This window comes from Phalacrocorax carbo, chromosome 1 (genome assembly GCF_963921805.1).
Source record: "Phalacrocorax carbo chromosome 1, bPhaCar2.1, whole genome shotgun sequence".
Taxonomy (NCBI): domain Eukaryota; kingdom Metazoa; phylum Chordata; class Aves; order Suliformes; family Phalacrocoracidae; genus Phalacrocorax; species Phalacrocorax carbo.
The window spans coordinates 146,389,756-146,414,366 of NC_087513.1; the positions used below are offsets into that span (position 1 = coordinate 146,389,756).

Genomic DNA, 24,611 nt, shown 5'->3' on the forward strand with positions numbered 1-24,611 from the left:
ACTGCAACATTAGACATAATTTTTGGACTTCTGTGGCCCAGGCTTGGGAAGACTTGGGCGAGACTCCATACACCAGTACAAGCAAAGGGGATCAACTGTCTGGAAAGCAGCTTTGCGGACAAGGTCCTGAGGGTCCTGATGGACACCAAGTTTACCATGAGCTAGCAATGCTCCCTTGTGGCAAAGGCAGCCAAGAGCACCCTAAGCTGCAGTAGGAAGACTGTTGCCAGCAGGTGGAGGGAGGTGATCCTCTCCCTCTACTCAGTCCTGCTGAGACACAGCTGAAGTACTGGATCCTGGTCCGGGGTCCCCAGTACCAGAGAACCACGGAGCAATTCCAGCAAAGTGCCATGAAGATGAGTAAGGAATTGGAGCATCTTTCACATGAGGAGAGGCTGAGAGAACTGGGAGGGGTAAATACCAGATTGGAGGCAGTAAAGAAGGCAGAGCCAGGCTCTTCTCAGGGATGCCCAGTGAGAGGACAAGATGCAATGGGCACAAACTGAAATAAAAGAAGTTCCCTTTAAACATAACAAAATAATTCTTTTGTTGTGAGAATGGTGAAGCACTGGGAAAGGTTGCCCAGAGAAGATGTGAAGTCCCCATTCTGGGAGATATTCGAGACCCAGCTGGACACAGCCCTCAGCAACTGCTTTAGCTAACCCTGCTCTGAGCAGGGTTTGGACTGGATGATCCCCAGAAGTGCCCTCTGACCTCAGCTATCTTGTGGATATCCTGTGGAACTAGCTCAGGTGCCACAAATTATGGTGCTCTGTTGGGAACACAAAGCTCAGTGGGGTGTGAAGCCCACACATGAAGCTGGATAACTATGTGGGCACTGAATTGTTCCTGAGCTCCATTTGGCCATTAGTGTCCCTCTGTTGTGTGTTTAAAGTTCACTCAAATGGCTACATAAGTCATTGCCCTGACTTGACTGAAGTGTAGACTTGGCCTTGGGCACCAACACTACAGCTGAAACCATGTGCCAGCTGCGTATCACATGTTGGCAGCTTTAACCACTGCTCCACCCTTTTGCAGACTACTCCATGCTTGTCAGAGTAAAATGGACTCTGGGGGTATTATTAGGTTCATTTGCTGCATTTGGTGTATCTTAGAGCAGGTGGAGGGTGCAGCAGCAGGAGCAGCAGGCTGGAAAACTTCCTTCTCCTTCAAACATTTCTAGATCTGTTTCCAAATGTGGCCGGCAGTGTCTGAGGCAGCCCATCAGGTCATGCTTTGTTTATTTAACTGTACTTTATAGCACCTCCCTCCTTCTACAAAACCTTGCTGTTAGGTGACTGCTTTACATTTTTTTGGGAGTATTTTCAAGTGCAGTTGTCTAGCATCACTGCCCAGAGCAGCTGCTGACAATGCCAATATACCGCAAGCTGCAAAATCCTTCCTTTCTGAAATCTAGAGTAGAAAAGATCATCATGAAATAATGGACTAATGTGGCCATTCTATCTATGCTGCTCATAAATTAGATTTTGAACCTGGCAATTGCAGGGTAATTAGGAGGAAAGTAGCTTTCGTGCAGGAACATATATTTCCTATTCTGCCCACCCGACACACTCCAGTTTAATCTTTCCTTTGTTCACTAAGCTCAGAGAATGGCAATTACCAAAGGTGATAGCCTAGTAGCAATTTTTGAATCATGAAGAGACTTAGCACAGAAATGAGAGAAAAAAAAAAAAAAGGACAGGTATCACTAGTAATTAAAATAATTTTGAATTAAAGGGACTATTTCAATAATTGCTTTTGTACTATAATCGTCACCACATAACCTATCCTTATGAATTACTAATACAGTGAAAGAACACTACTGTGGAGAGTGAGCTTAAAAAGACAGATTTCCTAAACACAAAACCTCATCAGTGGGAGATAAGTAACGTTTGAGCAGATGTTTCGGAATGGTAGGTGATGCCACGGCCCTGATCACTAACAGCCATGCGATTTTTAAGCACTCCTTCCCCTTTTGGCCCTGTCAGAGAGGCACAGGAAGCAGAGCAGGAATTCCCATCTCGGGTGGCCAGAAGAAGGTTTCACATTATTAAAATAGATGATTTCCTTCATCTAAGAGCCTCTGAGGAGCATAAATTACAAACAACATCAAAGCAAGTGAAAAGTTTTAGAGCAGATTGTCAAAGAGACTGCTGGGGTTTCCTTGGTAGATTTCCATTTTTAAGGAGTTTCAGCAATTTACTTTCTTTCTCAAAACAATTCCATATGTCTGTGGATTATTTACGGTTGTTTTGATTTTTGTTGTCAAGGGTTTTAAAGAAACAATATTGCAATTATTTAACATGGGGAAATAAAGTTAGACAGACAGCGCCTGCAGTAACAAATTACTGGGATGATCTCATGGACTAAAACTTTACAGACTTGCTCTGTGCTTGCCAGGGTTAGACAGCGTGAGTCTAGATACAAAGAAAAGCAGTATAGCTAATTCAAAATACGTATAGGTCCGATATCCTACAAACACAACAACTAATTATTCAGGTTGCCATCACCGATTTTACAGGTTGAAGCACCGTGGCAAGTGTGTGGCACAGGAATAAGGGCTGTGAGATACATTGGCCCAGATTTGAAGTAGACTTGAGAAAACTTCGTTTAACAATTATTGGAATTCATCTGACAAAAAGTGCAAAGGCCATCTGTGGTCCTAGATTACAAGTCATCAGGGCAAGCTGTGAACAGATTCATATTAGCTTCCTAACTTAGGGTGAAGTAGTGACTATTATTAGAAAAGGCATGGAAAGGCTACGTGCTGACGAGGTTATTAGCATGTCCTGAGGAGGTGGCTCCTGCTGGGTGTAGGTTTTAAGTGTTTTCCCTGCAGGGGAAGGTTGTCATTAGTCACAGGGACGCTGACCGTGCAGGAGACTGGTGTGTCACGCCTCAGCCTGTAGTTCCTGCCTGCAAGGCCATCGGTATATTCAGCAGGGACCTCCAAACTAGATACCAGGCTGTATTGACCACATCCACGAAACCAGGCTCCATCCATACAGTAAAGTAAGCAGCAAAAATGATGGGGAGCATTGTTGCATCTCTGGATCACCAAGCAGGAGATGCCAGTTTTAAGCTCTATCATTGCATTGGCCTAAGCTTCCGCTATGTTGTGCTGGCAACAAGCAACCATGTGAAATAAAGATCCCTAGGAGGAAGGCACAAGTCTGAACACTTTATTTTCCTTTAAGGGAAGGATTCATCTTTATTTCACATGTGCATGAGTGCATAGGTGTTTGGCCAAAGAAAGGAAAAGAGAAAAAGGCCTATATTAATTGTTTCCAAGCCTAGCAGCAAATGCCAGATTCTTAAATCTGTCATTTACTGACGGTGAATTGCTCCAAAAGTTATTCATAGTTCTTACTTAGTAAGTCTTCAGAAAGTATTTTCATAAATGTTGCATCAATTATTTAAAAGCTGCAACAGCATATGATTTTCAGAGTGACCTCTGATTTGGGTTTGATGGCCAGCGGAGGATAAGAGCAGAAGACTAATCATACATGATAATCACATTATATGAGAAGGAAATACTAAACTGTGCATTGCTAATGAGTTCACTCTGATGGGTGTACTTCCCTGGACTGAACCGTAACTGCACCAGTCCTCCATGCACCACTGGCAAGGACTGAAGAATATAGTCTTTGACTGCCTTACTCAATGCCTTGCGTTGAGTTGAATATTTGTGAGGAGCTTGGTCGAAACACGAGTTGGCTTCTCTTCAGTTTTTCCTGATGCAGAACTAACTGGATGTAGTTCTATCTCATGTCAAGCTTATAATTTAAAGTTGATTACCTTCTACATTGAATGTGTTTGTTTGATAACTCAAAGCTCTGATTCATTGGTTCAGGTCTTGATTGTGCCTTTGATTTGATGACTGTGTTGTCCATCATTAATTAGCTTGTGGTTCTGCTAATATGGTGATGTGTGTTACATTTGTTTGCTTATTTGTAGCATACAGGGATGGCTTATTCAGTCCAATTTTAACATGAGTCATGTCAACCAAATAACTTAAATAAGATACTTCCCAGCCATGCGGCCCTGCAACCAAATAAATAACTTTACCCCACACAAGAGGTATCAAGTTTAAAACAAAGCTATTTAAATGCTGTCTTAGTTAGCAATTAAACAAACAAAAAAACCCCTCAAGATTGCAATGCTACCTTTAACAAGCTCTTTACCAGGTGCAAGACAAACCTAAGGCAATCGTTTCCTAACTAAGCAAACCCTGTTTACATCTCAGCTTTGGAAACATATGTTGTTAATTTTAGAATAGTAGTTGCCATGTGAGCCGGGTGTCACTTCTAAAAGAAAAGAAAAGTGCAACTTTTGGGGATAATTATTTTTTCAGCACAGGTGCAGAAAGTGCATTTGAACACCCTAAACATTTTCACAGGCTAAGCTTTGACTCAATCAAACTGCAGCCTATCACAACCTGAAAACAGTATCATAAACCCTATTCTTTCAGGTGTGGTATGGCCTTAATAAAAAGTAGTGCAGAATTTCTTAACTTAACAGAAGCTCATCTTTTCTCCTTCCAGATTTTACCTGCCCTCCACGATCTCCCTTTTTACCTTGGCCAGGCTACTGACATGTTTCACCACTTCATCCTTACAGCTCTTGGATTAACTGGAGAAGTGACTGGCAGGTCCATGCAGTTATGGAGTTTGCTGTTACTGGTCGTTTCAAGCTAACCTCCCAGTTCAACAGCTGAACACCGGTGCATGATATCCCTGTGGAGCTCAACTCCAAAGCAGCCAAGGAATGTGTTGTGACACTGTAGGATGTCTTCTCTACGTGGGGCAGTGGGAATTCATTTGCCATACATTCCCTCATTTAACCAGAGAGTGTATTCATAGAGTTCGCTGTAACATATTTAAAAGGCTGATGTGGTAAATTACTGACATATGAGCAATTCAAGCTCTATGTCCAATTTACTGCTGCTCCACAGTGACACCAGACTTTTGGCCATAAAAACAACCCTAATATTTGGGTAGGGCAACTCTGTGGTAATTGCCTGGTCTAATCAACCTGGGAGATCTTACACATTCAGAGGAAGGCAGCAATGTACAGTGGCCAATGACAGAAATTTGTCATGGCTCTTATAATACTAATAAATGGTTAATGCTATGTTTTGACCAAATGGAAGAAAAGAATAAACCACATTTCTTAGAAAATAATGTGATGTTGGCTCAGATTAGCTAACTACATTGAATGCTAAGGAACTTGGCTGCTTTCACAGTGCCCTTTGTCTGCATGGATAAAGAATACACATGGCGATAATGCACAGCTCCAGGAGGGGGGCAGATATCCTTGCAACACAAGGGAGAAATTCCTTGATCATCAGGTGTCAACCTGGAGCTTTTCACCAGCATTAAATCCCTTATAACTATTTAGGAAAATACATACATTTTTACACAATACTCAGAAGATATCAGCAGTCTGAGGTTAAAAATTGGTGGCAACTGACAAGCTGGTAACATGCTAATACAGAAAACGGTATAAAAAGAGAAGCTGAACCAGAGGTCACGGTACATCTCTGTATCAATTAGAGAGTGATAATCTCAGAGGAGTGTTTAGGTTTTGCTGTCTTCTCAAACTGTTCTCTGGGTTTGCACAATGGGCTTTGCAGTTCTTGTTTTCCTCTTCAATGTAAACAGAGAGGTGTGCTGTGCTGTGAATCCCTCCAGCAGGAGGAGGAAGAGGAAAGCTGAGGGTGATCCAACAGCTGGAGGAGCCCCATATTAGGTTCTTCTGAGAGCTCCACCTTTCAGCATCCCTACTTCAAAAACAGAGGCTACAGCTTTCATGTTGGAAGCCTGCACTCTCATTTCTGTATCCTGTACCTCTTTCTGCAAGTCCTGGGAGGTGTCTGCATGAGGGGTTTGCACCAAAAAGTTTCAAACTGGAAAATGAATGTGCTTGTTATTAGGTTCAGCAGACTGGGAATCTGCCAGGCTTTTACAAAACTGTTCATTTTCTGAGTCTTAGCTCTTTTAGTTTTTGGTTTTTTTTTTTTTTTTTTATTGAGCAGAGGACAAGCTCTATCTTATTAAGTGAAAACAATAGAGTGAGAAGTTGGAAATTGCCAGGAAGCCTGGGAAAGACCGACACTCAGTTGAGATTTCATTCCATGTTTTCCTGTTGACCTCACAGGCTCTCGACACAAGAGCTCTGAGTACATTAAAGAAAGGCCACAGTCTCATTTGGTCCTGTGAACACTGGCAATATGTTATGGAGACAATATACAAGCTTGAAAGGGAAAAACCGCAGCAAAGTCCCCATGCCCTGGAGGTTTTGTCTGGTGCGATGCTGTTTAACCAGAGCACTGTGAGGTTTTAAATGGCCATATGAGATTTATAGTAGGTCATGACCAGATCTCTTTTAAGGGCAAAGTTTGAAAAGTCCATTTGTCTCAAAATTTAAAAAAAGAGTCTGGTAATTCTCCAAGGTTTTTCCTCTTCCTTCAGGCAACTATTTTTGCCCGGCCAGAGTTTCTAAACTCTCCACAAGAGCCCTTTTAATGTGGGAAATATTGTCCTAGTGTCTGCTATCAAAGGACTAATACTGAAGATACAAATATTTACAAACTTACTCTAACTCCACATGGTCAGTATCAAGCTTATTAAGTTTTAGAAAAAGGGACATCATGACCTTAAAAGAAGTGGCTTCAGGAAATCAGTATTTGAGGGCATTGTTATCAGGGAAGAGTGATGGTTATTGTGGGGAACTGAATGGAGAAGACTCAAGGTGCAGGCAGAAATCCCCTGTGTCCAGTGGATGGCGTGGCTGCCCTGTGCCAGGGCTGGTAGCAGAGGGGCAGCTCTGGCTGTGTGGGTGGTAGTGCCGGCCCGCCACCATTGCCCGGCTGGGCTACGTCCCACCACGTGCCAGCAAAAGGCATACGCTGGTGTCCGTGGGGCTGCAAAACAAGACAACTGGCTGGCCCCCCACCACGGCTCTTTCTCCTGCACAGCAGGAAGAGGGTTTGTCCCCTTCCAACAATGGGGGCCACGTCAACCTTTTGGCAGTGGGTGGTGTAGCCTCTGCCAGGCTTCAGTCGTGACACTGCAAGCCAGCGGGACTTGTCTCCCACTGTGTGGCCCTGAGGTTGGGGTCAGCTGGAAGAGACTCGTGGGAGATGGGGGTCCCAGGGAGGACTCCTAGCACCTCGGTGGGGTCAGGGTGGTTTTGAAGAATGGGGAAAGGGCAGGTTGGGCAAGCAAGATGGCAAGTGGTAACAGAAGCTCTTGGACAAGGTCTCTTGGGAAACATGGAGAGCCTATATCATGGATATCTGGGGCCAAGTGGGGGAAGATGCCTGTGATAGAGGCTCTGTGTCTGTTTTTCCTCTTTTCTCTCTAACGATCCTGGAGGAAGGAAGAAAAAGGAAGATGCGAATGGCAAGTGAAGTCCCACAGGGCTGCTGGGAGCCAGGCTCTAGCTGCCCCCTCGACAGCACCTGCACCGCCAGCAGCCATCACCTGCCTGGGTATGAACTAACACAGACCTCCCTGGGTATGTGCAACACCAGGGCCAGAGGAGATCCTAGCAAGAGCATATTAAAGTGTCTTAAAGGATCATTGCAAAGCAAGAAATTTACTTGGCAGGTCTCTATGACTTTTCTGGGGAGATTTTTATCTGTTGTGTAAATCATAATCATGGGATTCTTTAACCCCGCTCCCCTGTTTTTTTTTTTTATTTGACAAACTGTTTGTTCATTTAGGGCAGTTATGCTTGATTGTGCCAGTAAATAATAAGTGAGAGCTATTTGTGAATTATTTGGCTGCTAGATTTCCACAGAGAATGGCCTATTCTCTCCTGTGTCACTGTCTGTGCGAGAGGCAGTCCCTCAGCATGAAGAAAAGTTATGCGCCTGAGTCAAGAATGAAAAAGACCTTTAAATTCTTTATAGCAATCTAATACAGAAGATACACTGGTATGCAAAATAAATTTCATTGGGTATAAAATATCTACCTTTAAAATAAATAATTTTCTTTTTTCTAAAATGCCGGAAGATTGCAGACCATATTAAACATAGCATGTGTCTCATTTAAATCATACCCCATGGAAAAATATCTAATTTAATTTAAGTAATTTCTATTTATTTCTGCCTTTCAAAATGATATCATTTTCAGGTTATAAAAATGTAATGTCTGAACTTAGACTCTTTACACTTAGTTTCAAGCCAGACCTGATTTTACATCTAAGTTAAAAACACATGAGAGCACACAGTCATAATATGATCTGGCCCCACTCTGACTGCAAAAAGGGCATCCTACTATAAATAGAGTCCTTGAGAGAAGGAGGGTCTTCCATTTTGAGGAGGATTTTGAAATTTCATGCCCTTCTAAATTGGAACAAAGCTCTCCAATTTTGAATTTTCTCATGAAACAGAACCCCAGAAGAAAGCAATAATAATGAAAAATAAAGCAGAAAGTGTTTGTTCTGATCATTTGTAAAGAAAATTACCTCCTGGAAATGTTGACTGAGCAAAAAACCCTTACAACTTTGGCAACTGAGCCACTTGAGATTTTGGGGTCTTGGTTTGCATCAAAAAAGCTCCAGTAGTTCAGAAGCCCAAATACCTTCCCTGCGGCCCTACTCATCAGTTTGCCAGCAAGGGTTTCCAGGGAGCTGGTAGATAGGCTGAGTTGAAGTGGAACCGTAACCAGATCCTGATGTCTGAACTGCACACCAGGTGTGTTCCTTTAAAACAATTCATTTGTGAAACCTTTGGAGTGCAAATAGGTAGGGTTTTGATTTTTAAAAGCTGGAAATATTTTCAGAGTGCTAAGGTCAAATCCTTGTGGGTGAAAGATGGGAAAATGTGACTGAAATCAGTGAAGTTATTTCATTTTGTACCAGTGAAAATCTGGTCACTGAAGTTTAAAACAGAGTCTCTTTGGGTTTAAACTCGAAGCCTAGAGTCAGTGTAAAGTAAGAATCACTGCTAGTGTGCACTGGTCAGAGCCATCGATGAACCACAAAGAGAATTACTGTGGGACTCAAAATGTTAAAAAATATTACATGATTTAAGCTTTCATTTCATGCAGAAAAAAAATTGCTCAGTCAAACTAAACCAGAAACTTGTCATTTTTCTATTTTCTTTTCACATTTACCATGAAAAAATGCTCCCTGCTGCCACAAACTACTTGGGTAAAGCAAAGGTTTGCATGTAAAGCCAATTTGTCAGCATTGGCTGAAAAGTGTATAAACATACCTCCTCCTCCTGATGTCTGCATGAAAGGCTTTTCACATGCATGGAGAAAGTATTCCTCTTTAACCAGCTCAAGCCCTACAGCTAGGTGTAACATGCCTTGCTCGCCAAAAACTCCCAACAATTTTAATTTGGCATCTGGGTATATCAGGAATGCTGGGTCAAGTCCCTCCTTTGGAAGCTCTGCAGGGCATAGAAGTTCTCTGAATACAGCCTTGCTTCAGTACCTAGATTTCAATGCACTGCACAGAAAGAAAGGAGTTGGGTGGTTTTTGTTTGTTTGGGTTTGTTTTTAGGAGGAAGAAAAGAAACAATTCCTTGGATGGAACAGACTTTTGCAACCACTAGAATCTCCAGGACGCTGGGAGTAAGGCAAATGGGGATCTGTAACGGGGCTGTGGAAGAGTATCCCCTTCACAGACTCTTCAATAGGAATTTGGTTACAAGTACAGATGGTGGTCCTCAGGAGACTTAGATGGTATTTTTTTGGCTCAGAATCTTGGGTAGCCATGAGATGGCCTGCATATATCACCCAGTATGCACTGATTCTGATAAGGGAGGAAGATGAAAACATTGCCAAAGGAATAAGAGTCTGGGAGGAGACTAGAATAGTTGTGAATCTGATCCTTTTCTCAGAAAGGTCTGGATGCGAGTCTTTCCCAAGGCTTTCTTAGCCAAGGACTTCTCTAGAGGTGCTTCCAAACATGCCTGAAACCTTTCAGCTGCAATATTTTTCAAGGTAAAGCATTTGTTGAGATTTGGTGGATCACACTGAGCTATAGGACCCTAATGGACTGCCGCTGTACCTTCACACTGCCATATGTGAAAAAGCTAAGTGGGAAACTGCTCATCCATCCTAAGAGCTCTGTCGGATTTCACGAATGTTCCAGTTTTTCTCTGGGAGGAAACCCAGGCTGTTCAAAGATCACACTTACATTTTCTTTCACTGAAATTCAGGAAACCTAGAACAGTGTGAACCCTTCCTCACTGGCAGAATAAGTCCAACTCTTCTCCAAGGCAAGGAGGGGGGAAAGGATAAAAGTTTTCCTGCAACCTACATCAAAACTGAGGCAGTCAAGGAAAAAAAGGAGGAAACATCTGGATGAGACTGCATGGGAGAAGAGTATTTCAGCCCATGACAATGTGATCTCCTCGCAGGAGCATCTGAGGCCTAATTCAGCCACACACTAATCCCCACGGGGATTACAAAGGGCACCTCCTTCTTTGTATGTACTCACCTTTTTTTTTTTTTGCCTGCAAAGAAACCCGCCACTGTTCTGCTTTTGTGTAGCATCCTCTTCAGCCCTCAAGGAGCAAAGGGCCAGCCAAGGTACAGACTGTGTGTTGTCCCCACTGGGGCCACATGAAGACGCTGTACTGAGGAGTCCCTTGCCCACCCTGGGCACAAGCACAGCTTTGTCATGGGACAGCCTCCTTCAGAACACACCTGCTCTGCCCCGAAGCAAACCAGAGCTCACCTTTCCTTTTTGCCTCTGTTGTTGCCAGGGTGAGAACAACAGCAAGCAGAAAATGCTCTTGAAACTAAAATCAAAAAATACAGAGGGCAGTAGGCAGATAACCTTACCAGGGACAAAGGCAAACTCAGAAGTTCAGCTGGGATTTCTAAACCACCTTTGCAAGAGGCAGGAAAAACTGACTGGAGCGAGCATGTCATCCACAGAGCTGATGCCAGAACACCCTGTTGTGCCTGGCTGATTACCGAGCAATTAAAGCTTGAAGGGAGGGATCTCCTTCCATCTGCTGCATGGACTACTGCCTCACTGAAAGGGAACTGAAATTTCTCCTTTGCATTGATGCACCCACCCTGGAGACTCCCTGAGCTACAGCTAGGACATGAGTCACAAACACACAAAGGTCAGAAGTCCCAAGCTAATGTCCTGTAACTGGACCAGGCTGAGGTGCTGCTGCTTGCTACTGATTTTCAGCTTTTCTTAAAATGAGGTGGTAATGAAAGTGTGGTCATTTGTGGGAACAGCGTGGTCCCTTGTTTCCTGCTATTGGTGCTGTGTAAACCTGAGCTCTCTTTCTTCAGACTGCCAGGAAATAGATACAAATGTATTTATAATATTTCACTTTTGTAGCATAGCACTAAAAATAGCACAATACATCATTCATAGTACAGGTCTCTATTCTTTTATCCCACTGCTGAAGAAAGAAAAGCATAACGTTATCAATTAACTACCCTCCTCCCTCTTCCAATAAAGCAAGTTTCAGCTACTGGAATTACTATCAAGGTTAAAATCCCCTTTGTTTTACAACACGTTCATTGCTTAGGGGGACTGTCATTGCCCAAAGGGCGCGTAATGTTCAAGTCTCGTTGAAATATCGCAAGTAATATCAATAATAAGGAAAACAGAATTAATTAACAAATTCACTGCCCATAGCTATGTACTCATGATATATGGGAGTGGTGTTCAGCGCATCAATTCAACAATACTTTAAGTCAGTGCTCCTTTGACCCATGCTGATGAAGATGGACAGAGAGGTTAGACAAGATTATGCCTCCAAGGGTCATAAAAATGTAGAAGTTTCCCAACTGCAAACTGATTTTTCAAAGACAATTACCTGCACAATTTAACCAGACAGCCATTTATGCCTTCCAGGTTTCATATTGTTAATGTTTGTTTCCTCTTGGATTTTTGCTGTTTCTCCTACTCTCTTTCTTTTTTTTTTTTTTTTTTTGGACTCAGATACACACATTAAAAAACACTCTCATACTTCTTGTCCTATGTGATTTATTCCCAAGAAATTAAATTACATTTTTATAAGCCTGTGTTACCACAAATGATAGCTGAAGATTTGCTGAAAAAATTAATTCCTGATCTGTTGCCGTGAAGCGTCCTCGCTAGCACTGTACTGACTCTGTCTTTCAAAACCAGATGGAAGCAGTCCAACGGTATGATTAACTTCTTAGTCCCTGCAATTTCCTATTGCTCTACTTGCCCTGGATTTCAGGATTGACCTCCTGCTTCACTGCAAAATGCACAGTTGCTCAGTTTGATAAATCACATGAATACTTTTTTGATCACAGTTATCTACTATTTACTACATACCCAGTGAGGTTAATCATATGCTGAGGCACTTCATATGCTGCACACATATACGCTCTTCTTTCCAATAGCACTTTGCATATTCTTCATGCTGCCAGCCAGCAATGGGACCTGCTTTCTCCTTACTAACATGTGAAAGACCCCAGACCTGCACCTTGTCCCTTTTCCCCCAACGTTAATTCTGTAATTATCCACATGCTGATTCTTAAAAAGCCTGGCAAGCCAAAGAAAATACATGAGAAATTACTAGTCAGACCTAGAACAGATCGCCTCCCCTCAGGAATCTTTAGGGAGCTATTGAGAATGCATGGGATTGCCCCCAGGGAGGTGGAAAATGTTTGGCTGTCATGATCGCAAAACGCTATCACTTCCTTGAAGAAAAAACACATCTTAACTTTTCTTTTTTCTTTCTCTAAACACCAAAGGAATTTCAGTATTTAGTATGGCTAGCTAGGGCTCAAAATTGCTAAAATTCCCTGGGACAGCTCCGCTCCACATTCTTACTCAGTGTTGCAATACATCCAAATCACATCTCTGGTGTTATGGTAGAACAACTCTAAACAAACAACAGCAACAGTCAAGGTATGGGAAAACATCCAATAGAGAACAGATGAGTGCTACGGATCTTACTCAATAAGTTAAATAAAGGGAAATGGAGTCCCAGTTTAAAGGATATCTATTCCTTTTCACTCCAAGCCTTCCACACAGGCTCTTCTTCTAAAGGCCCTGTTCAGTAATTCACAACAGCCTCCAACACTGGAAATAGTGTTCTATATAAATAGTGTCTTTCTCCTTCAAGTTCTCTAACTAGGGTGGCTGAGAAACTCTACACGATTTCTGCCACAAAACATAGCAGCAGTCACCCTTTGCTATCCTGTACTGTGTAGGAGGGCTACAACTGTGGGACACCAGCATTTCCAAACAGTCAAGATTTCACATGAGGCATAAATGATAAATCCATATCCCGTCAGAGCTATTCTCTTTTTTCTTGCAAAGATAATCCAGAAAATATAAGCAATGTGCTAACACTGTGAGAGCCATGTGCTTGCTTCTGTGGCAGTGAATGCCGTGCATGTACACTCTTTTCCAGCCAACCTTTGCCTCCTGGGGAGCCCACGATCTCTGTTCTGTCATTCTCTGCTGGGACCCAGATCATCTGTACCGAGCCAAGGCTTCCCCTTTGACTGTCACTGATTACCCAGACCTGTCATGAAATCTTTCCGGCCAGCCAGCTAGCTGAGTCACTCCACTGATAAGGTGACCATGTAGCTTCTCATGTAGAGAAAGTGTCACGGTGTGAAAGGTGATGTTACCGAAAACCTCCGTCCAGCACAAACATAAGTATGTGAGTGACATGAAGCACGTATTTTTGCTAGCTGCCACTGGATTATTTACTTACTTCAGGGCATCACAAGTTTAACTGCTTCACTTAATCACAGCTCAAGCAGATACTTGAGAACAAGAAATCTTTGGCTCCGTCCACCGAAAATTTTAAGGCCGCTTGGACAGCTGCCTTCCTTGCTTAAGTGATCTATTAAAAGTCTAAATTGCCTCTTATTGTTGCCTTAAGGCTTTACAGGCAGTGCCTCCCCAGGTCTCCTAACCCAAATGGTGTATCTCAATATGGTTTTGTCTGAAGGAGAAGAGCCATGCTACAGATCCCACTAGACTAATTCTTGATCCTGTGGCTGCTTACAATATCAGGGGAATGGACTGGATTGTCCCAGGTCAACCTTTCCTGTTCGATTTTACTTTTGGCTGAGTGCTAAATGTGTGCATGCACCCGCAAGAGGTGGTGCAGCAGCACCTCTGCTTGCAAACGTCTCTCTCCCCACCAATGTGGGGCTCTGCTGCTTCACACGACCTGCTGCTCAGCTCCCTGAACCCCTCGCCACACCAGCAAGTATTTGTTTGCCCTTCAGCATCTTAAGTGCAACTGGTCAGACCATTAGGGTAAACCAGCTCGTGCCTGTCACAGCCCGCATTTCAATGTCCTAACATAATCAAACACGGACAGACAAGGCATGGTTACATAGAAGAGCGAAGTACTATCCCTTCCACCCGACAGGAAGGTGGACGGCAGCTCAGACAGGCTGTGTAACTCACCGACCATCATAGATGGGGCTTGCCTACACTGCCAAGTGGATGTTAGTGTTGTCTATCAACAGCCCAAGGTGGTAAATCAAAAAGGTTTATCATAGCCTGTGCTTGACAGTTCAGGTCTGGATGACACGTATATATTAACCAGATGCTCAGTGTCTGCTAGTGAGTTGGACCCTCTACAGGACTTATCAGCTGGGATGGGCAGGCTTGCCAGCACTGCTGGGCTGAGCAGGTTCAGCTCTCCCTCTGCCCTACACACCTGTGCTGAGCTTGGTGCGGGCACAGCTAGCAGGGTCTGCCTGCGTCCTCCACTGTAAGTACACAGAAAGTGTAACAGACCACAACTGTGAATTAAGAATGTCTCATAAGTACCACCCAAGCACCGCAGTGAATGAGTTATCTTTCCCCTATTACGACAGAGGAAATTCAGCGGTGGTACATCAGTACGCTTTCCTCTAAGGGTTCAAAACTCCTAGGCAGACCCACTTGGCCTACACTAGAGCACCGAGAAATAAAAGCAGCTAGGGGAATAAAAGTGCCCTAGGACCACTGTAAATCTTTACTTCATGGAAAATCTTATCTTGCACATGAATATGAGCTGCGAGTAAATTTAATGTGTAGATTAAGTACTGTGCGGTCTCCCTCATGGTGGGCTTTTCAGCCTAAAAAGAACAAAAGAATAATAATGAGTGTTGTGTTTGGGTATGATTACAAACAGCTGTAATTTACAGCTGGACATTCTCCATTGCAAATGTATCCAGCAAGCAAGTGCTTCTGGGTTAGTGGAACAGACTGCAAAAAACTAGCTTTTAACTTCAGCCTTAAGGTCAGAGTTCTGACACCATGGGAGTCAATAATAAAATCTATTTAGCTCAGTGGGATTAAGCAGGTTTAAGACCTGGCTTAACCACACTGCTTACTGTTAAATAACAACAGAACACACTGAATATTTCAGTTACAGACATTTTTCTTCATTTGAAAACTATTCAGGCAGTAGATACAGGAGTCAAACAATTGAAGATATCCTAGCGCTATACTATTAAGGTATATGACTTAAGCTTTTGTTCTTCTGTCCCAGAAACTGAGCAATTTGTACAGTTAGACCACTTTACTGAAAAGCATAATAAAATTAAAACCAAGCTGTGCTGCATAACCACCAAGGCTTTTTCATGAGAGAATGAAAAGCTTATGGGGCCAGTGCATCTTTCCTGACAAAATAGTCGGTGCATGTGCAGAGCAACCTGTCTTCTAGAAGCAGAAAAGCTGTTGCAGTCAAGCTTCTGGGTCACTAATCTTTGTGTTTGCACATAAATCTGCTGGGGGTTACTGTGTCATTCTGAAAACAAGACTGAGTGCAACACACTAAAGAAATCAATGGCTACAGGTTTAAAAACACTCTTTTTTCCTCTTTCAGTTTAGCTAACGGTTACCTTTTTAACAGAACCTCAAAGCAAAAACTGAAACAGGATCTGCTGAAGCATATTTTTCCAAAAAAATAATGGGCAAAATTACTGAGACCTTTATTTAAGCTGCCATTTCCCTTGGCGCTGGGAAGTGCTGGCGTGTGACTGAGTGCGCTTAGTTGCTGCTGGGACACAAATAATGAGCAGCAATATCGCAGGCATCCTCACTTTAGCCAAGACCAGACAGAAACTGCCGTCACAGTGTGGGTTTTTGGCCCCCTGCCCTCCCATTCGGTTCGTTCGCTGCACTGAGGCTACTGGCAGCAGGGAGGCACCCCCATAGGGTGCACCCACAGCCTTCCCAGGACCCCCTCCAGAGGGAGGGGAGGAGGGTGCCTCAGTGGCCAAATGTTTGCAGAGCAGGTGGGAAAGCTGTAGTCTCCAGGCATGCTTTTAGGGACAGAGAAGGGAATATCTGACCATGAATACAAAATCTGAGGTGTGACGGGCAACAGTTCAGCCCCTTTGCCCTGAGGACAAGGGCAGCCTGTGCCCAGCTCCCTCACCACCCCATAGGGACCATCTATCCATCACTGCCACTTTTCTTTCTAGGGGAGACAGAAAGCACAGCGAGGGAGCCTGTTAACTACCACCAGGGGCACTTCTGCAGGAATGTTCCTCATTCAGCCCAGGGGAAGGATGCTGAGAAAAAAACCCCACGTTTTCTTTGGTCACAGTACTGCCCCCACCAAGTGCAAAAGCTGTTTTGCCTGGGGAGCAAGCCTGCACACCTCCAGGGAGAGGGGCATAACGCTGACTCTGACTCCTCTTTCCTTTTGCATTCATCCCAGTTACAGCAAATACTTGCGTGCCCCTACAACCGCGCCAGCCATTTCACCCACGTCCCATACATTTCACTGGGGTATTTTTTTCCGTAAGCGCAGGGGGTGGGTGGGTGGGGTGGAATTCTAAACAAAATGGTGTTTGTAAACTTGGGGGGGGAAGGTTGATAATTTTGGCGGTCTTAGCCTCCAAGCAGAGAGAAATGTTATTCATCCATGCACAACATATAATTCAGCCTAAGTGACAGGCTCTGCTCTGGAGAAATCCTGGCCTGAGCTGGCTTCCAGAGTCAATTACCGCTTATTCCCAGGGAGGCGGGGGGCGGGGGGCCAGACGGAGCAGAGGGGGCTGCCAACAAGGCATGGGGAAATTTACTCTGTGTCAGCCTGCATGACACAGTACCTCATTTGTGGATAAATGTAAATCTGCTAGTTCTTTTTCACAGGCACTAAAATGTACAGTCTCTCCTCCCCCTTCCCTCCCCCCGTTCCCAAAACTGGAAAAGAAATCAAGACCGACTTAGAAAGCTACCTTATATTTCAATCAATCCTCTTTCATAAAAGTCATTTAAGGTAAATACCTGTGCAGACCTACGGCCCAACTATAACATTTACTATGGCCCAAATCCTGAATTCCACACTCGGGCAAGTTTCCCATTGAAATTAATGGATTTTTGCTTGAAAAAGAGCTGAGTAAAACCTGAACACTGTCGAAGGATTTGCTCCCCTGCTTATCTGCCTGGAGCACTGCTGCAGTTCCAGAAGAACTGAAAAAATGAATTAAATTCCTCCCAAATACCAATCCTTCAAAACTTAAGGGGTAAAAAAGGGCATTGTTTTTGTGCATAAAACGTACAGAGAATCTCATCAAAGTAAGAGTAATTCCCAGGGAAAGGATTTGGAAAAAGTCAGAAGAGAACATATCGGAATAAATGAAGTACTTATTGCTGAAAAATGAGCTCAGATATATCTCAGCAAACTCTAAAGCTCAGAATTTACTGCATCATTCATGCCTTCTCCAGTAAGTTTCTTATCTCTCGTTTGGTATCACAACAAGGGATTCTGCATACTCTGTATGAAATACAAGACGACTGTGATTTTTGCAGTAATAACCTCTACACATGCATGACAAATCCAAGCATGCAAAATGTTTAACATCCCAGTTCACAGATACTTTGGGGACAAAATCCGATTATGAGTTATATGCCACAATAAATAGGGCTCAACGTTTCATAAAGCAATTTATAGTTCATAAAAATGACAAAATGTACCTGTCAGATAGAACGCGGAGAGAAGATCTCTGTGCTGCCTGCTGGAAGAAAGGGCAGAGATGTTTATTTTATATTCTGACTTGAAAGTTACGAGCACAATCAACACTTTAAAAAATGCGTTACACACATTTTTGTCACGTGTCCAAAATGTTAAAGTACGAGCAAAGTAGCAGAGAGTCTATAGTCAAATGGACATTCCAGCCTAGTAAATGTAAGAACACTTTGTTAAGTACGCTATAAACCAGAAGATTGTCAAAGCACTGCACGGTATTTGAGGTCTGAACTACTCTATTTAGATGATTTTTTTCTGCGGGTCCCTGAAAACTCAGCAGGGCTCGGTTCTCTGCCTTCCCCTCTCCCCGCTTCCACACTCCCACTCCCTCTCCTTTACCATTAGTCTCCTCCCATTCTTCCACAGAAACAATCATCACATATTTGGTTCCTTTTGCGATGAAGCCCGTAGCTATAATTATAAATTTTGCAAATCTTGCCAGAGCTGCTGCAGACTTTTCATGAGCGCTGCCATGTTAATCTGCTGGCAACTTTTGACTACACAGTACAGGATTGACCTGTTGCTGGTTTGCTTCTCAGTTTTTGCTTAGTACAACTCTTTGGATGGGGTGGGGAAGCATGGTGCTTGTTCTTGTGTTAACCAGCAGTTCTGGGAATAGAAATCGTAGCCTCTCAAGTTTAATAGGGCTCCCAAGCCTATCCCTGAGCTAGTTTGCCACTTTATTATTATTATTCTTTCCCCTCCTTCAATCACTTCAAGTGGTGTGATTCATGGCTTCGGCACAGTAACCAGCTGCTAAGCAAAGGTGAAATCCATAATGTTTTGAAAATCTACTTTAAAGCCTCCATTCTATTTGGAACTGCTGAGAGTGTCCCCTTCCCAGCTGTACCTGTCCAGGCTGTGCCTCACCTGGCACAGGAAGGATACAAAGCTAAACAGTATGAAGAGTCAAGGGGTAGGGAATTAAAAGTTGATTTTCTCTCTGCAGGTATCAATAATTATGTTTTTGAAACCATTTTCCCTGGCTTCTCAGGCTGCTGGGGGCTGCATCCCTATCACTGAACAAGCCACACAGCTTGCAGGCATCCCGCTTAGCACTGGGGAGCATGGCGGTAACCCTTCTGGTTGGTTAGTCAAAGTGCTGCTGACAGGCTGCAAAGAAAAACTTGATAAAACCTGACTTGCAGCTGCAGTTACGGAGCATTTCACAGAAAGGTGTGAAAAGATCCCGAGTGGATCCCTGCAGAAATACTTTGGGAAGGGTTTCTACTTGATTTTGGCAGCACGATTTCTGCTCAGGGAACTTTCTGGAATAACTTGGGGCTCCTGGATTCCCTGAGGAGAAGTAGTTTGCTCTGTATCACATATCAAATCGTCAGGAGGCAAAGGCTATGCTGCATCCCCTTTGGCTGGCATGGATCACAAGAGGGGTTTTTCCTTAGCATTAACTTTCTGCAGTGGGAGTGTGCCCATGGTATGAACATGCTGGTTTTAGTGTTAGAAAAATAATATGGGGAGTCTGATATTTTTCACTGTCTCCTGTAGGTCATCCTATTTGCACGCATTTTGGATACAACCCTGTCCACGCCATCCACACCACTGAGTACAGCGCAGGCCTTAATGGGAGCAGCCATTCTCCAGTTCAGCGGGCTGGTACCATTTTTACTCTCTCCTCTGCAAAGGGCTCATTACAACAATTTTCATCCCACTTCTTGTATGCAAATGCAGGAGAGGCCCAAAATGTAGGTCTTATAGCTTAATCTCTTCTTTAATTCCCTGGGCCAATGCAAGTTCATCTCATCCCACACCTAACCGCCGTCACTAGCAGGAAGCTATGTCCATTTTGAGTTTCAAGCTGGGCAGCTTTGATGCTGACCCCTGTGCTGTGTTATGCCTTTGCCTACAAAACTCAGGAACGTCCTCTCACTATCAGCACCCTTTTCCATGGCCAAGTGTGTAGACACCATTCAGGTCACGTCTTCTTCTCTCCAGCCAGCAGCCAGGCCTAGTCATTCCCTCACAAGCAGCCACTACGTGGCAGTGCTAAACAGCACTTTTAATGTTTCCCACTCTTGGCTCAGGCCACCACAGGTGCTCATGCGGTTGTACAGTGGAACAGGTTGGAAACCAATCCAGCTGAAAAATAACATTTTTTCTTCTTTTTTTACTTTTACTTTTTACCCAGGTTATTTGCAAACTGGATCTCTTCTCTGAGCGGCTTCCCCAGGGAGAGGGTGTCGCATCGCAGGGTGCGCTGTGAGAATGGGAACAGGACTGTGCGGACAGCGTGCAGTAGAAAGCCTTGCTGCTGAGATAAGGGCATGTCTGCCAGTGAGGTTGCTTTCACCTGACATGGCTCTCACTCCCTCTGGGGAGCTGCAGAGCACTTCTGGAGCAAGGTACGTGATGGCTGCCATAGGCAGAGTGCACTCAAGAACACGGGCTGCTCTGTAGCCACAGGCCTCATGTACCTTACAGAGATCTCAAGAAAGAAAACATGGACTTTAGTGACACTAAAAGCCCCTAACATGGGGATGTGGGGTGCATATCCCTCTTGTATTTCCCTAAAATCACTGATTTTGAGAAAAGGAGAACCGCTGAATACTTTATCTTCCAGTCTCGGTGAAAGCTCCCCTGGGGAGGGAAGAGGAGAGGATTCTCGTCAGTGCTAACCAGGCCAGGCCATGTGGCATGGGACTGCAGCTTCAAGTGCCAGTCTTCTCTTCCCGTCTTGGTACATCCAGTCGTTAACAGCTTTGAAAAGGTGATCCCTTCTGGGCAAGAAAGTCGGTTCAGATGACAGGCAGGGCAGCAGAGAGAAATGTGCTAATGCTTTTCAGTGAGATCATTCTACTTTTTCAATTAGCTTCTCATTTTAAGTCCTGTAATAAATGTCCTTCTTCACCAGGATGCAATGCAGATTGCATGGGGCACCTCACTCTCTTCTTGGTGGTCACATATTCTATAAATGAGACTATTGATTTCTTGCTTACACAGTTTGAAAATACAACCGTGTTTGACTGCATATTTGTGTCACCCCCTGAGTTGGTAATGGCCCCATTTCTAAATGATGGGGGAATAAGATCCAGTTGCAAGTTTACTCTTCCTCCCTGGAGAAACAGATCTATTGCCTGCAATGAAAGGCAGTTAGCAACTATCCGGCAATTTTAATTCTAGCCTATATTGCTCCCCTCTCCTGGAGAAAGTGAGCTGCGGTAATTAAAAGTAGTTAGCAGTTCCCTAGCAAGTATAAATACTTGCAGCCACTAATTGCAGTCTGCTCTCTTGTTCCCCTGCTAGAGGATTGGGCTGCTCAACTTCGGGGGAAATGTCTGCCCTTGCTTCTCGCGAACAGCTTTTTGTGACCCCATTCAAAACCATTCATGAATCCCCATGGAGGGTCATGACCCATAGTTTGAGAAACTCCTGGCTAGGGAAACAGCTTTCTGTGATTTATTATGTTTCTAATATGCTGGTATTATCTATGTAACAATGTAAGCAAAAGGGTGGTACTTAGTATCATATACTGCCTGCATGACTATTTTTTTAATAGCTTGATTTTGATTGTGCTATTTAATTTGCATTTTATTTTACATCGTTAACAACTTTGCTGAGACCAACTCATCATCCATCAAGAAAGATAAGGATACGTTCTACAGTCTTTATTATTCCTGGAAGTGACTATGCTGGTTACAGAAATAGGGGATAAGAAATAATTTTGAAGTTTGATGTTGCTGACAGAATGTAAAGATCTCCAAGACTTACCACTGAAAACTGATTTATGGGAAGCTTGATATTCTCTTGATAAGTGATTGAGTTATACTTCAATGTGTTCACCAGTAATGAGTATGATCCTGAATTTTCAGTTCTTAGAATCAGTGGGGTTACTGATGGAGGAAGGTTTTCCTCTATAGGAACACGGATGCTGGAAGCCAACCTACCACATATTAACTTCAATGCTGAGTAGGAAGCAGGGAAGGAAAAAAAAAATCACTTAGATGACTCAGGCACTTGAGCTTGAGAAACCAGCCACAGTAAATGAGATTAATTACTCTTTTCACTACATCAAGAGTGGTAGATTACAGGATACTGGCTGGTTAGACTTCTTTGTCCCCCACCTGAGTTGGTTATAGATACATTTAGGGCAGAGTTTCATTGATCTGCCTATAGTTCATTAATCATTCATGAAAGATTCTAGCTGTACCCCAAGACTAGTGGGACAAAACAAGTTTTCAGCCAGCAGAAATCATGTTCAGGTTCTCAGTCTCAAGAAATTGCATCTCCTTTCTCTGTCCTTTACTGCAATGAGCCAGAGCTTGGGAACATAATCAGCAGATATTCAGGTTTCAGTGTGTGTTAAATGAGCTACCAAAATTACTTGAAGTGTCACAAGTTGCAATCTGTTGTTGAAGGGAAATCAAAGAGGAAATTAAATACTTTCATTGTAATTGGGACTGAGCAGTGAGCTAGTTCATTGTAATTGGGACTGAGCAGTGAGCAGAACGGGTTGAATACAGCTATTGAGCTGGAGATACAGGAGTGTTAAGAGTGGCCCCCAGAAATACCTCTTTTTTTTTCTTTTCTTTTCTTTTTTAATCTGGTTGGAGCGGAATTGCTTCATAAACTGCTGGGCTTGCAGGCATTTTTGGATAAGAAGCAAATGAGAACCACTGCGGAACATTCTGCTGGGCTTGAAAGAGTGTCTTGGAGGCGCTGCAGGCTGACTGTCGATACATTTTCATATACCTCACCCATGGCATGCTTTGGCAAATAAAAGCCAATAAATTGACCGTTGGCAGATTCAGACATTTTGTTTTCCATTTTTCCTGTCCTGTGGATTAATCACTGTTCTCACAAGAGAGCTCAGTTACAGCAATTGTATGGAGTTGGAGTTACAGCAGTTATACCAGAGACTTCACTGAGATGGTGCAGGTGTACACAAGGTGAGAACGTGAACCATTTCTTCAGCGATGGTGTAACAATGTGTACTACCTGTGCACGAGTAAATTGCATTGCTTCCAGAGCATCTTGTTTGTCTTCCTCGGGTGGTAGGTGTTGCCCTGGAACTGCAAAGTGAACCATCTACGCCCTGAGTGAGTCCCATATTAGCAACCCCCCAGACTGCTGTATGTCACCCCGTAGTGGACTGCAGTTAGCGAGCTGTAGATGCACTTTTCCGAATCAGGGTTAAGGAAAGATGTCATTACTATATACTGCCATTTGGGAACCAGATCAGAACAAATACTTCTATATCTTCTTTCTCGTTTCACTCTTCATATGTCTTCCATGTTGATTCTGTTTTAATTTCCTAAGGTTTTGTTTGTTTTTAGCTTAAATGCAGTTTATTCCTAAACTAGTGATGCCAGGAAGAAAATTTTGTGAAGGGCACAACCTGACTGCACACCTTAACTGGGGCCATAGGACTCTCCAGAGCTTTTTTCCTGCCTCAGATCTGGGAGCCATTGTGGACCTAGAGCAAGAATTCTGGATACATCCTTTTACGGCGAACCCACTTCAGTCCAACCACACACATAGTTGTTTGACCTTCCATGTTAAGATGCGAGTTTAGTCCAACTCTGTTTATAGGCACCTTCTTGTGCTGGAAGTTACACCTTTGCCTGTGAGATGGAGCTGCCTTCCAGCCTCACAGCTCTGCTCTCTGAGCAGGTGTTTATAGACTGGGACCAAGCCAGCCACCAGCCCCAGTTCATTGTGTGGATATCTTTCACTCCAAGGCATGTTTTCCGAAGGTGTTAGGCATCCTTCTCCCTCGTCTTGAAACCCTCTTCAGTTTTCAGCATTCTCCTTGAAGACTATTGCAATGATGCTCTCATCAGGGCTCAAAACAGAGGTAATGAAATCCTCTTGCACCTACAGATTTGCCCTGTTAAATGCCCGCGAGTGTCTTGTGGCCACAAAAAGTTGCCCAAGGAACTCAGGTCAGGCAATTTATCATAAGTGATTCCTAACGTGCCTTCTATCACTGCATTATTCTGTACTCCTCGCTGTTCCTAGGGGCTTTGTTTGAGGATTGCTTTCCAGTGTGGATTTCTGAGGGATTTAAAAATCACTTGTAAACTGCAGCCTGAGTGTTTCTCTGTAAATTTGCAATATAGCTGTGTGAATGTGATTTTCACTGTCTAGTTGATATTTATTTAAGATTTACAGGCTGTAAGTCTTAAAAGGGTCTCCCTTCCTTCCCCTTTTGGAGTTGGTTATCATCAGAGCCACATCTTTTAAGAAACTATAAAACCCTTTCTGGATTTCATGATTTCTGCAGGCCTTTCAACACCTCGGTATTCATTTTTCACCCTGGAGTTTTATTATTATATTTCTGGCATACATTGTTCTTTCTCCTCTGCTTTGTCCATTAATCCTTATTAATCTTCAGGGGCAGCACAGTCTAGTGACTTGAACATGGCACCTGGGAGTGAAAGACCCAAGTGCTAATCCTGGCTTTGCAGCTGACTTGCCATGTGGCTTCAAACAAGCCACATCTCAGTCTGTCTCCTTGTCAATTCTACAGAGATAATAATTCTTGCTTAGCTCTACCTAAATACCTCTCAGGGGCTTTGTATTAAGTAGTTAATACTTGTTAGGTGATTTGGATCTCCAAATTACTGTATAATCAACATGGGTATTAACCATACAGAGAATTCTATGTATCTGTAAATGTTGAGTCTTC

The 24,611-nt window shown here is 43.4% G+C and overlaps 1 protein-coding gene across 1 annotated transcript in view; it reads right to left on the minus strand.

Annotated features, from left to right (window-relative positions):
* The window catches only part of AFF3 (ALF transcription elongation factor 3), a 280,917-nt gene that overhangs the window by 61,367 nt on the left and 194,939 nt on the right, over window positions 1–24,611 (minus strand). Inside the window, exon 9 of the mRNA XM_064445545.1 lies at window positions 17,914–17,954. Coding sequence (XP_064301615.1) covers window positions 17,914–17,954 — 41 coding nt within the window. The remainder of the gene's footprint in view (window positions 1–17,913; window positions 17,955–24,611) is intronic.